At 38.5% G+C, this 17,362-nt stretch overlaps 1 protein-coding gene across 1 annotated transcript in view; it reads right to left on the bottom strand.

Moving 5' to 3' along the window:
• ALDH1A1 (aldehyde dehydrogenase 1 family member A1) overlaps positions 1-17,362 on the bottom strand; it is a 59,272-nt gene that overhangs the window by 28,454 nt on the left and 13,456 nt on the right. Inside the window, exon 3 of the mRNA XM_087715988.1 lies at positions 8,087-8,191. Within this exon, the coding sequence (XP_087572114.1) occupies positions 8,087-8,191 (105 nt within the window). The remainder of the gene's footprint in view (positions 1-8,086; positions 8,192-17,362) is intronic.

Below are 17,362 nucleotides of genomic sequence, written 5' to 3'. Positions count from 1 at the left end.
TGGTTGATTCAATTTTTGCCTGTGTTCTTCTCTAACTGAAGGTATTTTCTCTTTGTCTAAATATTTGTCTATGTCTAAACCATTAATTTTATCCCCTTTATACAGTTCTGTAAAAAATTCCCAGAAAGCCTTTTGAATCTCTTCCTGTTGAAACACCTCCTTCCCTCTGTAAATCAGTTTAGATATATTTCGAGTTTTCCTTTTTTTCCTAATCTGATAAGCTAACCATCTGCCAGGTTTGTTTGCATTACAAAAAGTATTGTGTTTTGCATATAATAGATTAGTAGCCACCTGGTCAGAGATCAACATGTCAAATTGAGATTTTAATATGTTAATAGCTTCCTTAACCTTTGTATCGTCTGGGTTCATTGTTAACTCCAGCTCTTTTCTCTTAATTTCCTCTTCCAGTTCTGTTCGTTTTAACCCTTGCTTATTTCTATGTGTTTTATTTATATTCATCAAAACTCCTCTCATATACGCTTTGCTTGCGTCCCATACAAATTCCATAGATGTACCCTTATTCATATTCAAAACAAAATATTCAGATAGTAATTTTTTACAATCATTAATATACTTTTCATATCTAAATAAGTTTTCATTCAATCTCCAAGACCTTCTTGCCTGCACTACCCTTCCCAACTCCATCCAAACTGGGTTATGGTCCGAAAGGATCCTAGCTGCAATCTTTGTTTTCTTGACCCTAGAAAGCAAATCATTAGTGGTTAGAATAAAATCAATCCTTGAGAGGGATTGATGCCTGTCCGAGAAGAAAGTGAAGTCACATTCCTCTGCATTTCTTTCTCGCCAAATATCTCTCAATTCAAAATCATCCATAATGTCAAAGAAAGATTTGGGTAACTTTGCTCGCATCTTGGTATTTAGGCGGGAAATCTTCTTATCTTTCTTAGTGTCTATCACTCCATTCCAGTCACCCAATAGTATACAGGAACTATAGTCCCATTGAACTAATTTAGCATGAAGATTTCTATAGAATCTATCTTGCTGTTGATTGGGAGCATAAATTCCCAAAAGTAATGTCTTTTTCCCTTCTAAGATTAAGTCTAAAGCAATATATCTTCCGAAGGGATCTGCTTCTATTAATTCAGCTTTCATGTCTTTTCTTAAGTATACAACTATACCATTCTTCTTTTCCATAGCAGAAGCTACAAAATGTTGACCAAGTTTTGAGTTAATCAAATATTTTTGATCAGTTGACTTGATATGAGTTTCTTGCAAACAAATTACATCGTTCTTAAACTGTTTGAGATAATGAAATATTTTCTTCCTCTTCTGTGGAGAGTTCAGTCCGTTAACATTCCATGTTAAAATCTTAGTTGTCATCTTTGGTTGGTTGAAGCATTTTTAGAGCTTCCTGCACGGCCTGTTTAACCTTAGGTCTAGCTCCTCCCATTGCTTCCAGATTTGTTGTTGTAGATCCTTGATCGATGGCCGATGATTGTTGATGCTGTTGCTTTTTAGCTTGTTTCTCCATGCGTCTAGTAGTCATGCGGCTAGGTCTTGGTTCCATAGCACCTTGCACTTCTAGAGAAGAGAGATGCTCCATCTTGTCTGGTGGTTGTATAGTTTGCTGTCTATCCTGTCCTTCTTGTGGTCTTTCTCTAGGTCCAGATGGTGCAGGGTGTCCGGCCTTCAATATATTATAATAAAAATCTCGGGCTTTCCATACAGCGTTGAGGCGGTATCTTTGCTTATCAAATGTAAATATGATGCCAAATGGTGCATCCCATCTATACTGTATCTGACGATTTCTGAGTTCTTCGACCAAAAAAGCGTAGTCTCTTCTGGCTCTTAACATTTGAGGTGGTATCTCTTTCAAAACAGCCAGGTCTTGACCGCCAATTTGAAGCTTAGTGTTATAAGATGCTTGCAGTACCATATTTCTAAACTCTCTTGTAGTAAAATATATAACTATGTCTCGAGGAAGCTGCTTCTGCTTTGCCAGCCAGGAGTTAACGCGGTAAGCTTTGTCAATTCGCCAATCTTGATTGGTCCCTGGTCTTCCCATCAGGCGGTCAAAAGCTTCCGATAGGATCTGTTTCAGGTTCTCCTGTTTCTCCTCACGCAGCCCCCTTACTCTTAATGCGAACTCCATTTGTCGGTACTGTATCATAATAATTTCTTTTTCAGCATTTTCCACTTTTTGTTCCACCACCTCTGTTTTCACTGTCAAGTTAGCATTGGCATCATTAAGAACCTCTAGAGTATCTTCCACTCCAGAAATATGTTCTGTTAATACAGTTACAAGACTCAGCATGTCGTCTCTAATTTTATCAACCTTAGCCTCAAATTTCTCATACAGCTCCTGTTTAAGTCCTTTTATTTCACTTTTAATTTCTTCTTTCATTTCTTTTATTTCCTCTTTTCTCTCCTCTCTATTATCTCTAAATTTATCTTCCATTTTAATTGTCTGTGCATTAAGAGCCTCGCTTAGATTACTCAGGAAAAATTCTTTCGTTAACACATCCCCAGCAGGGGGCGTAGGAAGCGGAGGCTGCAGCTTTGTGCCAGGCACTAAGGATGTGCCCCTGGAAGTAGAGGGTGACGACTTCAAGTTAATATTTGGTTTTGAGGCCATTTCAAAATTTATCTGCCTGCAGTTAATAAAACTCTAGTGCCTAAATATGCAGCTTTAAATAAAGAGGCTTTTATTTTGAAGTTTAAGGCTTGGCAAAACTTTCAGTGAGTAAACATTGTAACAAGACCATTCAGCAGATTCATCACCATTTAACTTCCAAATAAGCAAGGTTAATGAAGGAGTAAAATTCTTCTATTGTGAAACCAAAACAAGTGATAAGCTATCTCTTTTGTTTTGAATTCTTGTGAGGATTAGCAGAAAGTGTTCGTTATTACCGGAGAAACCAGCCTACTCAGCGCCATTTTAGAAGCCTCTGAGTAAATAATTTTTCGGAGGAGAAAAAAAAAAGAAGCTAAAATATTGATAAGCAATTATTGTCCACAGTAAACGGATCCAGCTCGTGATAAGAATAAATCAAACAAAACTTAGAGCAGAGTGGGAGAGACCTACTTTGTCCTGCACAAGGCAGTTTGAAGTTCCCAGCACGGACAGCCGTTCTGCCTTGGGCTAGCCCCCCTTTCCTTGCAAGCACAAAAGCTGCAAAAATCGAAGAGCATTTGCCAGCAAAACAGTTTCTTCTTTCCTTCTTGCCTGAAGGATAAGAAAACCTGATAAGACGTCAGATGGAAGATCCTCTAAACAGGTACGTAGCCAGGAATTCGGAGGCAGCTGATTTTTTGCTGCCTCCACCAGTAGGCTCCTCCCAGGAAGTCAACACAATTGTCCTTTCTTAATGCTATCATTAGTACACATGAACATTTTCTTCGTTCTCCAGAAGATATAAGTAAGGGTAGCATTTTCTTCCATTCAATCATGTCCAATTCTCAGAGATTGCGTGGACAAGTCCCTACAGTTTTCTTGGCAAGGTTTTTCATTAGTGGTTTGACATTGCCTTCTTCCTAAGATGCAGAGAAAGTAACTGGCCAAAGGCTACCCAAGTTGGCTTCATACCAAGGTAAAACTAGAATTCGCAATGTCCTGGTTTCTTGCCTGATGCTTTAATCATTACACCAGACTGGCTTTCAAGTATAACAGATCTGCTAACAATTTTGATAAGGCATACAATTGTTATCTCACTGAATAATATTGAAAAACTGTGTTCCTACTGAAAACTGTACAAAGAAAAACACACTTTTCCCTTTTAGCAAACATTTTAGCAAATCCACAGCATGCTGTTCATGAATTAATTTCATGGTAGAAAATTAAAATTAAATCTAGTTGGTGAAAGAACGATCATTAAGCTCCATGGTGCTAAATAACAGAAGTCCATACAAGTGGAAATAAACAAATTACTACACTTATTATTCAGTTTTTAATGAGACTTATCAACAATAATATTATGGTAGTTTACAGTACTCTTAAATCAGCAGGACACGTATGGGATTGTCATCTAAATGTCTATGGAGATTCTCAATCATCTAGGTCGTAGTTGTCTCAAAGGTGCTTTTTCAAACCGGCAACTGGACTTTCTTGTTTTTTTCCTTTTGGGGAAAAAAAACATTTTGGTTCTTATCTAAGAACTGAACCAAAGAAGCTTCTTGGAGGAGATGTAAAACATTTTTCAAAGGAAAAAAAAACCCCAAGAATATTCAGTTGCCTTTTGGAAAAAGACGTTAAGATTGCATTTTTTTCTTTAAATGACTATTTAAAAACATAATCATGCTTAAATATTTCCTAGTGCTTGAATGAACAAACTGGGTGAAATGGTTTATTTCACAATCCCATGTATTTATTTCCCTTATAATTTGATTTTCGGAGCAAGAAAAAAACCTGTCTTCTGAAATGAATAATCCTTTGTGGTATCAATTGTAAGCACAGATCGAAGTCCTAAAATTTATCAGTTCATCTATTAAAAGCTAGAATCTGGAGTTTACATTAATTTGTATGATTTGTAGATTTGTGCGCTTCAGAAAACAATTTAGTTATTAGCAATCATTATTAGCAACACTATATGGCTTAGGATATGGGTATCTGAGACTGCTTCCCTTCAATGGTTTCTACTTTCAAATATGTTCTGGCAATGGATTTTGAGGAGAGCAGGCAGAGCTGTGGGAAGTGGAGTTAAACACATTATCAGCTTAGAGTTACTGCATTCCAGAAGTGTTCTAAGTCTAGCCCCACCTGAATTCGGTTCACCCTTAAGGTAAAGGTTCCCCTTGCACATATGTGCTAGTCGTTCCCAACTCTAGGGGGCGGGCTTATCTCTGATTCAAAGCCGAAGAGCTAGCACTATCCAAAGACGTCTCCATGGTCATGTGACCGGCATGACTAAATGCCAAAGGCGCATGGAACGCTGTTACCTTCCCATCAAAGGTGGTTCCTATTTTTCTACTTGCATTTGTACATGCTCTCAAACTGCTAGGTTGGCAGAAGCTGGGGCAAATAATGGGAGCTCACTCCGTTACGCAGTGCTAGGGATTCAAACCGCTGAACTGCCGACCTTTTTGATCGACAAGCTCAGAGTCTTAGCCACTGAGCTACAGCGTCCTGCGTCCCAGTTGACCCTTATCTGGTACCAAATTAGTGTTGAACTTAAATCGACCAGATTCTTAAGTATAGGCTTGAATAAATGCTCTATGATGCAACTCAACCAATACTCCTGATTCTTTGCACCTCACAGTGGATGTGCTTCAGGTACCTCTATTAAATATTGTTATCTTGCAGGACCAACGTGCCTTCTCTTCCCCCACTTTCCCAAAAGAGCATCCCCCCCCCCGAGAAAAGGGCAGAGCATTCTCTCCGAGGTTTTGAAAAGTGTTGGTCTCGAGCCTTGGGTTAATGTATTATTGTATTTGGGGGTAGGGCATTTTGTTTGCTTTCTATTGTTTTTAGGATCATTTTAGTTTGGCCTCTCTGTGTTTGGGCTTCCTCTGTATACACAGGAATCTCTGCATTTTTATGTTTTGTCTGTTTTTTAATATTTTTTTTCTATACTAACCAGAGTCCATCAGAGTTGGGTGACTATAACAAATTTGAATAAATTAACACAGATATTTGAAAAAACACATTTAATAGAAATTAACCGGAATGGTCACTTTCTCAAATTGTTAAACCTTTTATGAAACAACAACAATATCTAAATTATTGTAACACATTGCATTATTGAACTGGAGGCAGATGAAATAGCAAGTGATTTCATTTGCAATACCATTTTTTAAAAATTTAAGAGGAGATGATAAAATGAACTGCATAATAACCATATCTTTGTTCTCTTTAAAAAGTACTCCTGAATATGGGCACATGATTCAGTTGACATTACAAGGGGAGGTCAGTCAGCACTAAACAAATGTGAAGTTTTAAAAATGCTTCTAAAAGGAATCTTTGGACTGAATGCAAAGAGCATACTTTCTAAATGACTTTCACTACTCAAAAAATTAACATACGGCTTTCATCAGACAGAGAGTTTTGTCCTCTATATGGGTCAGGACAGACAGGAGCCCCATTGCTGAGACTTCAATCACTTTTGCAATCAAACCAGAACTTATAGATTCATATAAATTTGATTTTCCAAATTTGGACCTTCCTATATTATCAGGGGTTCCTTCTTCCCTCTAGCCTTAAGGATTAGAAACAAGGTTAAAACCAAAGATAAGTTAAACATACATTCTCTGTTTGTTAAGACAATCCATATTTTGGGATTGTCCTGGACACTAAACATCACCTATCAAAGGAAGAAAATGTCCATTTCCAGCAGTCTGCCCAATCCATCCAGCAAAAGCAAGAAAACAACTTTTGTGCACTTGAGAAAGGCTACTATATACGGGCTGCAAAAAAAAGAGGCTACTCTATATGGGCTGTCATCACTAAACGACAGCAAAAAAACTTCTCACAAAAGTCTTTATGCTCCTTCTCATGGTGTTTCAGATTTCTGCAGCCCAGATCTGGTGATGCTCAGTCGTCAGATATGCAAAGCACATCATGAGAAAGGCGGGGCTAGATGAATCAAAAATTGGAATTAAGATTGCCGAGAGAAGTATCAAAGATCTCAGATATGCAGATGATACCACTCTAATGGCAGAAAGTTAAGAGGGACTAAAGAGCATCTTGATGTGGGTGAAGGAAGAGAGTGCAAAAGTTGGCTTGAAACTCAACATTAAGAAAACTAAGATCATGGCATCCGGCCCTCTCAATTCCTGGCAAATAGATGGAGAAGAAATGGAGGTAGTGACAGACTTTATTTTCCTGGGCTCAAAGATTACCACAGATGGTGACTGCAGCCAAGAAATTAAAAGATGCTTCCTCCTGGGAAGGAAAGCTATGGCAAATTTAGACAGCATACTAAAAAGCAGAGACATCACCCTGCCAACAAAAGTGCATATAGTCAAGGCTATAGTTTTCCCAGTTGCAATGTATGGCTGTGAAAGTTGGACCATAAGAAAGACTGAGCACCAAAGAATTGAGGCCTTTGAATTATGGTGCTGGAGAAGACTCCTGCGAGTCCCTAGGACTGCAAGGCGATCAAACCGGTCAGTCCTAGAGGAGATCAATCGTGACTGCTCTTTCGAAGGCCAGATCCTGAAGATGAAACTCAAATACTTTGGCCACCTAATGAGAAGGGAGCCTAATACTGGGAAAGACTGAGGGCAAAAGAAGAAGGGGACGACAGAGAATGAGGTGGCTGGATGGAGTCACCGAAGCAGTAGACGTGAGCTGAAATGGACTCCAGAAGATGGTAGAGGACAGGAAGGCCTGGAGGAACGTTGTCTATGGGGTCGCGATGGGATGGACACGACTTCACAACTAACAGCAGCAACAACAGAAAACAATAGTTGTAATAATGGTCTTAGCTTTTCTTGGCTGTGCTTAGGTTTTCTTTACTTATCAAGTTTAGCAGTCCTGTCTGGTGGGAGTATGAGATGGGAAGGGAAGTTCACTTCTTGAATGAAGGAAGCGATTGCTTGTTAGCAATCTATTCACAATAGTTAGTATTAATTTATTTAATTGATAAGGCCATTAAATCAGAAATGATTCTAGGGCAGCGTACAATAGATTTGTTTTTTTCAAACCTGGCAACTTTTAAGATGTGAGGACTTCAACTCCCATGCTGGTTGGAGAATTTTGAAAGTTGAAATCCCCACATCTTAAAGTTGCTGTTAACAAACCCCATGAAACACAAAATGCCACATGTAGATGCACAGAAAAAGAAAATCCCAGCAACCACTCAAGCAGGATGACAAATCAACTTGGTCCAGAACCTGCTTGAAAAGCCAAATTAACCATCAGTTTGATTAACTAGGATATCATTTTGCATCCAACAGAATTATGGAAGTGTTGGTACTGTTGAAAGCTTATTTATGACTGAGAAGCCTTCCAAGTATTAACCCTCTCTCTGCATGTGTCTTTGCTATATTTAGTTCAGAAACTTGAGGAGATGAATTATGGGTTAGCTTAAATATGGAAATGCAAATAAATAGGTGTTCCAGTTTTAGTCACCCTGGAAAGGAAAGTCTGGAAAGGAAATCCATGACACAGCAAAGATTAAATGCTTACCTTATCTCCTTCTTCCACCTCACAAATTTTCTCTCCTGTTGCAGGATTATAGACAGGAAATTTTTTGCCACTGGCTGAATTGTGCCATTCATTGTTTATAAATATCTGAAAGAAAATACAACACAAAAGTTGGCACCAATGTTATATCACATTTCTCTGATTTGTCTCTGTCTCTCTGTCTGTCTCTTTCACACAGACACAACACAGACACAACACACACACAGACACACACACACAATTTGCAAAAAGTATGCAAATACTTTGAAATAAAAGATGATACTGAACAATCACGGTCTTCTGGAATGTCATAATCGCTTCTACAGGGAGATAGTAGTAGTATAGTATAGCTTTTATTGTCATTGTATTGTCATGTATACAACGAAATTTGTTTTAGCCTCACTGCTGCAATCCATTATACACTCCACTGTGACACCAGGAGCTCAAAGCCACAGTGTCTACGCATGCTGCCATCTTGGATTTGGGTATATAGGCAGCCTATAAATATAGTAAATAAGTAGGTAGGTAGTAAGTAAATAAGTGAGAGAGGGAGGGAGGGAAGGAGGATAAGCTTGTCAATAGAAGAAACAAGACAGTCCGCATGGCAGACTTGAGAGAAAGATTAATTTCAGCTTTTAAAAACTGTTCTGGCTCACAAGCATTTCACTCAAAATGGTAATTGGAAGCCAATCTACAATCATAAGTGTGTTCATGTATCCTATGTGGAGAGCAGGGTGGATTGCTGCCGTCGTTACTGCCGGTTCTCAACACGCACTGCGCATGGACATGTGCACCAGACACGTGCTATGCATGCACTGTTCTATGTAAATTGTTCTGTGCACATGTGCAGAACAATTTTCAGTGAACTGCGCACATGCAGACACTAAAATTCAAAATGGCAAGCGGTTCAGAGGCGTGTCAGGCTTGGGTGGCTGCCGTATCTGTGATCCAGGCCTGAATTCCAGTACCAGTTCGGCTGAACCGGGCCAAACCAGCAGCAACCCACCTCTGGTGGAGAGGATAGGACATAGTAGGAAGGGAAGAGTCCTTTAGTTAAAGCTTAATGCTTGGTTAAACTGGCCTTAGGACTGACTGAGGCTGAAGAGCAGCAGCAAGAGGTGGAGTTAAAAAAAATATTTTCCTTGCTCTTCATTTTTAAACAGTTCACTGACCACTAAAGATCACTAAAATGGCCAGTGTTCCCCCTCTAATCTTTCCTCTCTATAAATCTTATTCTATTCAAACCTCTCAGATATTCCATAAACCCTTCTCTGCATGGGACGTGCCAAGACAGTCACAATCTACTTCCAGGGTGTGTAGATGTGTAGTTAGATTTGTATGTTTTTAATCAATCCCTATGCTGCCTCCGTCACAAAAGTAATTTGCGGTGACTTACATAATAATAGTGTTAAAAACAACATTACAATCATAAAAATAAATTGCAATCTCACGGTATGCACATGCCATGCCATGTTGTTTTTGGCTCTTCTCTGTAGTATTTGTAAGTTAGAGGTGGTAACCCAGGTGGATTAAATATAAACCGATGCTTTCTTAGCCTTTTTTTGTTGTTAAAAATTTTAATGCCCTTCTACCACTAAAATATTCTTTTCTAGGGTTGGTCTAGCCTTTCCTTGTGGGGATGGATAGGGTGGAGATCAGGTGAACAGCAAAATAAAAACAGTTCAGCTGAATTGTTATTTATTGGAACTCACTAATTCTGCAGTCATTTACTATTTTTTCATATTTATTTACACTGAAATGTAAGAAATTGTATCAAATGTAGTCATTCTAATTTCAATTCTTGTAATTCTAATTTTATTATGATCAGTAATGGAAGGCTCTCTCTCTTTTAGCATAGCAATGGGGGCAGAGGTAGTCTTCAGCAGGTTCTCTCCAGTTCGGGAGAACCAGTAGCCGCAGCTCCGCCCATCTGCTCCAACATGATGCATGAGCACTGTGCATGCGCAGAAGGCGGTACACATGCGCAGACGATGTGTGTGCAAGTGAAGCAAGTAGGGAAGGTAAGTGAATCCCACTTCTGATTGGGGGGCATATTTTCTCCAGTTAATTTATAATACCCTTATAGAACATATAATTCTCATTCTCTCTCTCTCCCTCCCTCCCTCATATGTATCTACTCACTTACCTACATATTATAGTTTAATCCTGCCTTTATAAGTCATTCAAGGTTGCAAACATGCACAATATTCCTTCTTCCTCCTATTTTCTCACAACAAGAAGGTGGGTTGGGTTGAGAGAGGGGGAGTGGTCCAAGGTCCCCCAGCTGGATTACACAACTAAGGCAGGACTAGAACTCACACAACTCAACATGCACAGATTACACAACAAGGTTCTCCCTTTGTTCTTCCAATGAAATATTACACCACCACATGGGAAGATGATTCGGTGTGTGTTCCATTTTATTATATGGGATGGACAGTGGATGAGATCATCTGATCCAGCCTCAATTTATCATTTTATCCTATTGGGTTAGCTTTTTTAAAAAATTAAGTTTTTAACCTTTTTTTTACAAAGGTTTTTTACAACTAAAAACAATACCAATTCAAAGAAAAAAGAAAGTAAACAAAAGTAAAAGAAAAATGATTATTAAACAGAAAGAAATAAAAAAATACTTTATAGTAATTATAAATGCATTTATAATTTGTCCCCTTTCCAAGGTTAAGCTTAATTTTTAGACTACAAATAAATCATGAAATTGGCCTCTCATCTTCCCACACCAGGAAACCATCTCTTAAGAACAATAATGGTAATAATGGTATTACTTTAATCTTATACAGACTATGTTTTAAAGAACTGGGAAATCATACTCATTTCTTAAAAGTTAGATATACAATAACATAGTATCAAGTTTTAAATCAAATTTTAAATTGGGAAAGCAGTGGAAATAAACTTGGTTTCAAAATCTCTTTTGTGTATAAAGTTGGTATAAGCTGACCAATTAAAGACTCTAATGGGGAACCTGGTAACTAGGCCCAGAGGCAGATATTGAATGAATGAATAAATCCAAGAGTGATCGACTCACAATAAAAACTAAATCAAGCATGAATAAGTAACACGCAGAATGTTAAGTAAAAAAAAAAAGAGGTACTTGGCAGCTCGTTCAGCTCCTAAAGACAGAGTAAGGTAAATATTAATATAATAGTGCCATGTCTGTGAAATGACAGTATGTCAAATTCATGTACATTTGTGAAAATGATGATGCATGCCTTTATTGGAAGGTCTCCTAGCATGTAATTTATTAGCACCTTTTAGCCCATTGGCTCAAAAACTTACAGGAGGTACAGTAAAGTGTTTTTAAATCAGGGCAACCTGGTTTACCAAAATATGGGACGGAGCATACTGCTTCTGCTTTCCCCTTTCAGACCCAATCCAGGAGCCTTCAGAGGCAGTTGCTTTTGCAACACGCTATTTTTGTGTTAAATTTATATTTATTGACAAAGAAATAAAGGGAGACTAGTATAGATCTATTTCAAGCTATTTAGCACTCGTCAGCTAGCCACACCCTTCTGGGATTCATCGAAGGTAACTGAGGTCAATTCAGTTATCTTGATCTGGACTATCGTATTTACAGTTCATGAGCAATAATGGGTTTTATCTAGAAACCAGCCAGAAACTCAAAATTCTTCAAGCACAGATGTAATAGGTGCGCTCTGCAAGATTCAGTTATCAAGATCATCTCTGCATTCTGGATTATCTTTTATTTTAGAAGACTTCCCAGGGGATTCTCATTCAGGATGCTTTGGAAATGGCTATGGAGTCAAAATCTTCCTTTCTCAAGAAAGGTCAGAGTTAATGAAGAGCTCATCTTAATGTATTGCGTTCTAACCTGTAAGGAATAATATCACCTGGAACAGCCCAACTATTCCATCTCTTCCACCTTCTCTTGGCCAAGATATTAACCAAAGCACTTGAGGCAATATCATTTCAACATAGTGAAGGTGAGGTTGCAATGGATCTAGATAAACACTATCACCCATTAACATTTGGAACCGTATTTGGTGTATCATCATAAACCATATTTCATCCAGAAAAAGAAATCTAGGTAAATAATGTTTAAAAACCCTGATATTTGGAGTGATCTATCAGTTGTCGAGCCCCACATTGCATGGCACAATCAAAGAAAGAATCACACAGACATCAATAAGGAGCTTTAATGCAAGAACTGAAAGGAATCTTGGAAACTGCAGTAGAAACTTCTAGGTTTCATTTATCATTAATTTATTATTATACATTGAAACACAAACATCTTTTTCATTGGTTTTAATCTCTTTTTCCTGGGCCTTTGCAGCTTGGATTGAATTTCTATTTATGAAATAAACCTTTTAACAAATTTCACCAGTGACAGAGATCAAGATTCTGATTGCCAATGAAGACTAAGGAAGACCTTGGGAGAAGACCTAATTCCTCCTGAAATGATTGAAAATAATTTTAGCTTCTGTACCTTCACCCTGGTCTTGCCCTTTACTAATATTCACACCTATGGGCCTGTAGTCAAGGATTGGGGGCACCCAATCATTGTTCCTACATACAAAAAATGGGAAAAGGGTGTTGCTGCCAATTATAGACTGAGCAGCCTCTTCCATGCAATTAGCAAAGTTTGTGTAGGTTTCCTACTATAGAAACTCCAGAACCACCTAGAACAAAAAGACATACTTGTAAAAGATCCAGCTAAATTAAAGAAAGGATGAGCTACCACAGACCAGAGCTTAGTCCTCCAACATCTCATTGAAAACTACTACTCCTGCAACACTATCTACCTTTATGCTGCCTTCATAGACTTCAAAGTAACTTTTGATTCCACACCACAAGCCAAACTCTGGGAAAAACTAGAGGCATCCTTGACTGACTTCATCAAATATGTATGTTTCATGAAGGGATGTCACTCAAAGGGATGTCATCCCCAGAGCCATCTCCCCACTGTCATTGGAACTGACAAAGGTTAAAGTTAAACTAAGGCTGCATATTGGCCCCATTCCTATTCAACGTCTGTACCAATTCCATAGTGGGCCATCTCCTTAATACACACTTTCACTCCCCTAAATTATCTGGAAGACACATCTCTGTTTATGCAGACAATGCATCAATACATTCAAGAACATCTATTGTCCTTAAAAGCACTTGCACGATATTGCAAGGAAGACCAGCTAGAACTCAACTATCAGAAAACCAAAATCATAGCATTTGCCAAAAGGCACCACATATAAAGGATAGATGGCCACAAGATTGATCCGGTCATCTGTTTCAGATATCTGGGAGTTGTCTTACACTCTGCCAATAGTAGGAATTCTTATCCTCTAGAGACTATGTTACTGAAAATGCACAGAAAAGCTTAGCTGCCATCCTTAGGTAACTCCTACATTCTGGCAGCGCTCAAATTATTTAAAGTCAAGACATTAGCATAAGTTTTCTATGTTCTCAGCTGAGCCCCTTCTCCAATTTTACACCATTACAACTTGTTCAGTCCAAATTCCTAGGATTTGGACTTTCAAGCCCCAAAATATATTTCTAATGCCACCCTGAAACAGGCTTTGTGAAAGTAGAGGCTAGAATATGGGCGATCATACTCAAATACTGGTTCAGACTATCATTTTCCCCCTTGGCCTTGCCCCGCTAACTATGTGGGATGATTTCCAGGCCAATGGAAAAAGACGGTGACAACTAAAATTTCATACTTGGGCTTCTCTCTAGGTTTTCTATTCAACATGGATCTGATCAGGCCAAAGCAAAGAAAGCCAACTGGACCTAACCAGGTCCCCATCCTTTATTGTTAGTACACCCACCAAATAGGTCACAATACTTTACTCTGGCACAATGTCACACTCTCCCCTCAGTTGTCTTTGAAGGCCAATAAAGGAAGATCTACACAGAGATAATGACTCTGTGATTCTGGACACATCGAAACAAAAGAACATGTATTCTCCAGTGCAGATACTACAGATGCATTCATACTAGCCTCACCTCAAAATGCATTTTTGCACAACTACCCAGAAGACACAGGGCAATTTTATACCTCCCTGCTGCTCTCAAATACCAACCCTGCCAAAAGATAGAAGGTTGCCAGGTTCTGTGCAGCTGCACTTAAAACTCATCAAAAGATGACCTGTGCCACAAAACAGTTTTAAGGGACGCCTAGTTTGTTATTACAGAGTGCTCTGTATTATGATAGATTCATAATATGCTTCCCTATGTCCATCTATTGCTCTTACCCTTTTTCTTTTAAACTTTTTTCATTTTTTAAAGATTATTTTTAAAGAACTGTTTTATAGTTTAGCTTTTAAAAACTTTCTAAAACTTTTTTGGAAGATTTTGTTGTATTTTTATGCCTTTACATTTTTATACTCCACCTTCGTTATGCTAGTATTTGACTATAATAAAGGTTTGATTTGATTACTGAGAAATGTTACTCTCATCTGCTGGTTATTTATATCTAACATTCCTTATTCCAGCCGCCTTTCAATCTTTCACACCAGCTCCACTGAGTTAATATAGCTACATTCTCCTGTAGCACCAGAGGTGAAATGCTACTGGTTCAGACCGGTCCCCCCAATCCGGTAGTAAAAAAAATGCGACTGGTTTGGGCGAACTGGTATTTCCGATGATCAGCTTCCAACGATCAACTGGTATTTCCGATGATTTATATTTGCTAGAATCGTCGGATTTCCTGCTTCCTAGCTAATCTAAATCGTGGGGCACAGTGGATTCCCCCCCCTCGCTGTTCTACTTACCATTGCAGGTGCACTCAGTAACAGCTCTGCCCACCTGCCCAGACATCATCACATCCTGTTTTTGATGCCCTGCTCATGCGCGGAAGGTCCTGTGCATGCACGCTCACATTTGCAAACAGATAGCAAAGGTAAGTTGATTTCACTGATTAGCACACAAAACATTTCCTAGAACCATCTAAGAGACCCTTCCTCAAGTTCAGATGTTGTTATCTCCATTAAGCAATAGTTTAGTATTATTCGCTCCAAGGCACACCCAAACACAATGTCCACATTTTTGTGTTATGGTCATGAAGTTTATAGGAACATACATATTAAATGATATAGATCATTGCTTCATCTAACTTATTATTATCGGCACTGACTTGCTTTGGCTCTTTAGATTTATACATATTGCCTTTCCAACTCTAGGCAAAGATGGTGGGATTATTCAAAAAGGGGAAATTTTATGCAGAAAGGAGATGATCGTACACCTGTCTTTTCCAACAACCAAAACATGTGAAACTTATTAGAGTATGTAAAAGATAAAATCACATGCAAAACAGTTTGTAAGCAAATCAGAGATTCCTCAGCAATTGGATAAAGCCCAAATAATTTTGTTTTTCATCATTATGAAGTACTTCATATAGTAAGCCATGTTTGATTGGAGTTGCCTGGAGTTCATTTCCATCTTACCTATTCCTTTATTTCCCCAAGTTCAAAGAACAGAATTGGCATTGATCAATCGGAAAGATAATCATGAGACAACCATAACCTTCCAGGGAAATGTTCTACTTCAAATGCTAAATAGAGATTTGAGGAATACATCAACCACTTAAACAGGAATTTCTTGTACTAACCACTGCTAGCTATAGAATCTCCAAGCTGGAACGCATTAAACACCCAAGGTTACTTATCTGTTACTCCAAACTAAATTACTTGGTGGGAAAATACATTAGGCAAACTCCATGCCCTTAATATTTTGGCTTGAAAGTAAATTACAAATCTTCATAAAAGATCAATTACCAGGGAACTTTCATGTCGTTCTTAGCATGTGAAAAAATTACTATTCCCCTTAATTTTCATTCCCTGGTCCTTTTTATATAGATAAGGTTCTGCTCAGCTTACCTACATTTCCATCCCAACCTTTCTGAAATGGCACTGAAGTTGGCATCCTGATATCCCCTCTCCTTGAGTATTTTCAATCTTTATATAATCTCTGGTGAATGCCTCCTGGATTATTGGAAACTCTTGTTTCCAAAAGTCTGGAGGTATTAGGTTGCTTGTCTCTGTACTAAGCCAACAAAACTGTGCTTTTTGTTTGTTTGTTCCTTCATCAATGTTTTGTTGACCAATCTTGTTCCCCTAGAAGCTGCAGAAAACACAGGCTCCCTGTTTTGATCCTAGATGTTCCAGGTTTTTAAAATGGATCAGGTAATGGAAAATGATAAAATCTCCTGTAAGAGTGGATAATACTTTACTATTGAAAAGACAGAACCACTTGGGAAGGACACAATTTCTATGTTCCTACAAGCACTCCTTTCCTGTCATGATTTGTCATGGGTGACTGGCAGCAGCCAATAATTTATAGCTTACATAAATGCAAACAGAGGTTCCTACTAATACAATGAATGTAAGAATAGCACTGATCGATGGACCAAGGATTGTCGGAATCAAGCATTTGGCTTCTGACAGTGGCCAACCAAATGGTCATAAGCAGAAGATGGAACCTATTCCCCCTGGTATTTATTTAGTTATCAAATTTTTACAGCTGCCCATATCACCAAATGCAGCTCTAGGGCAATGTACAGTAATTGAGTAAAACAACTGGTATAAGAGATACACTCCTAACAGATGAGACACACTACCTGCCCTTAAGTGTTATAGGCAACACTGAACTTTAATACTGAGATTTGCACAGAACTGACATTAAAAAATATGGGGTCCAACTGTCTCTTCTTCACCAGGTCCTTGGGATTAACAATGTTTGAGGGAGAAGTTCTAAATTGTTGCTCAATCAGCAAGTGAATAACTCTCTCTGATGTAAGAGAAAAAAATCATAGGGCTTTGGGGGTCTTTTAGTCCAACCCTCTGCTCAAGGAGCCTTATACCATCCCAGTCAAATGGTTCTCATCCCAGTGAAAGAGTACACATAACTCTGGAAGCGAGCTATTCTGCTGATTAATTGTTCTTACTCTCCGAAGATTCCTCCTTATTCCTAGGTTGGATCTCTCTTCTACTTTTTGTCCTGTCCTCCAGTGCTTTGGAGATTAAGCCAATCCTCTCTTTTCTCTGACAGTCCCTCAAGTGCTGGAAGACTGCTATCTTGTCTCCTCAATCCTTATCATCTTTGGTAAGCTAGACATAGATAACTCCCTCAACTGTTCCTCATACAATTTAGCCTCCAGATCTTTAATGATCTTTCTTCTTTTTCTCTGCACACTTTCCAGGTCTCAATATCATTTTTCTATCGGGGTGACCAGAATTGAATGCAGTATTCCAAGTGTGGTCTGATCGGTGTGGTATAAAGTGGTACAAGCACTTCTCGTGATCTTAA

Source organism: Thamnophis sirtalis, unplaced genomic scaffold, assembly GCF_051295495.1.
Source record: "Thamnophis sirtalis isolate CommonGarterSnake01/CBP01778 unplaced genomic scaffold, rThaSir2_p1.2 scaffold_5, whole genome shotgun sequence".
NCBI classification, from domain to species: domain Eukaryota; kingdom Metazoa; phylum Chordata; class Lepidosauria; order Squamata; family Natricidae; genus Thamnophis; species Thamnophis sirtalis.
This window is presented reverse-complemented; position numbering and strand designations above follow the sequence as displayed.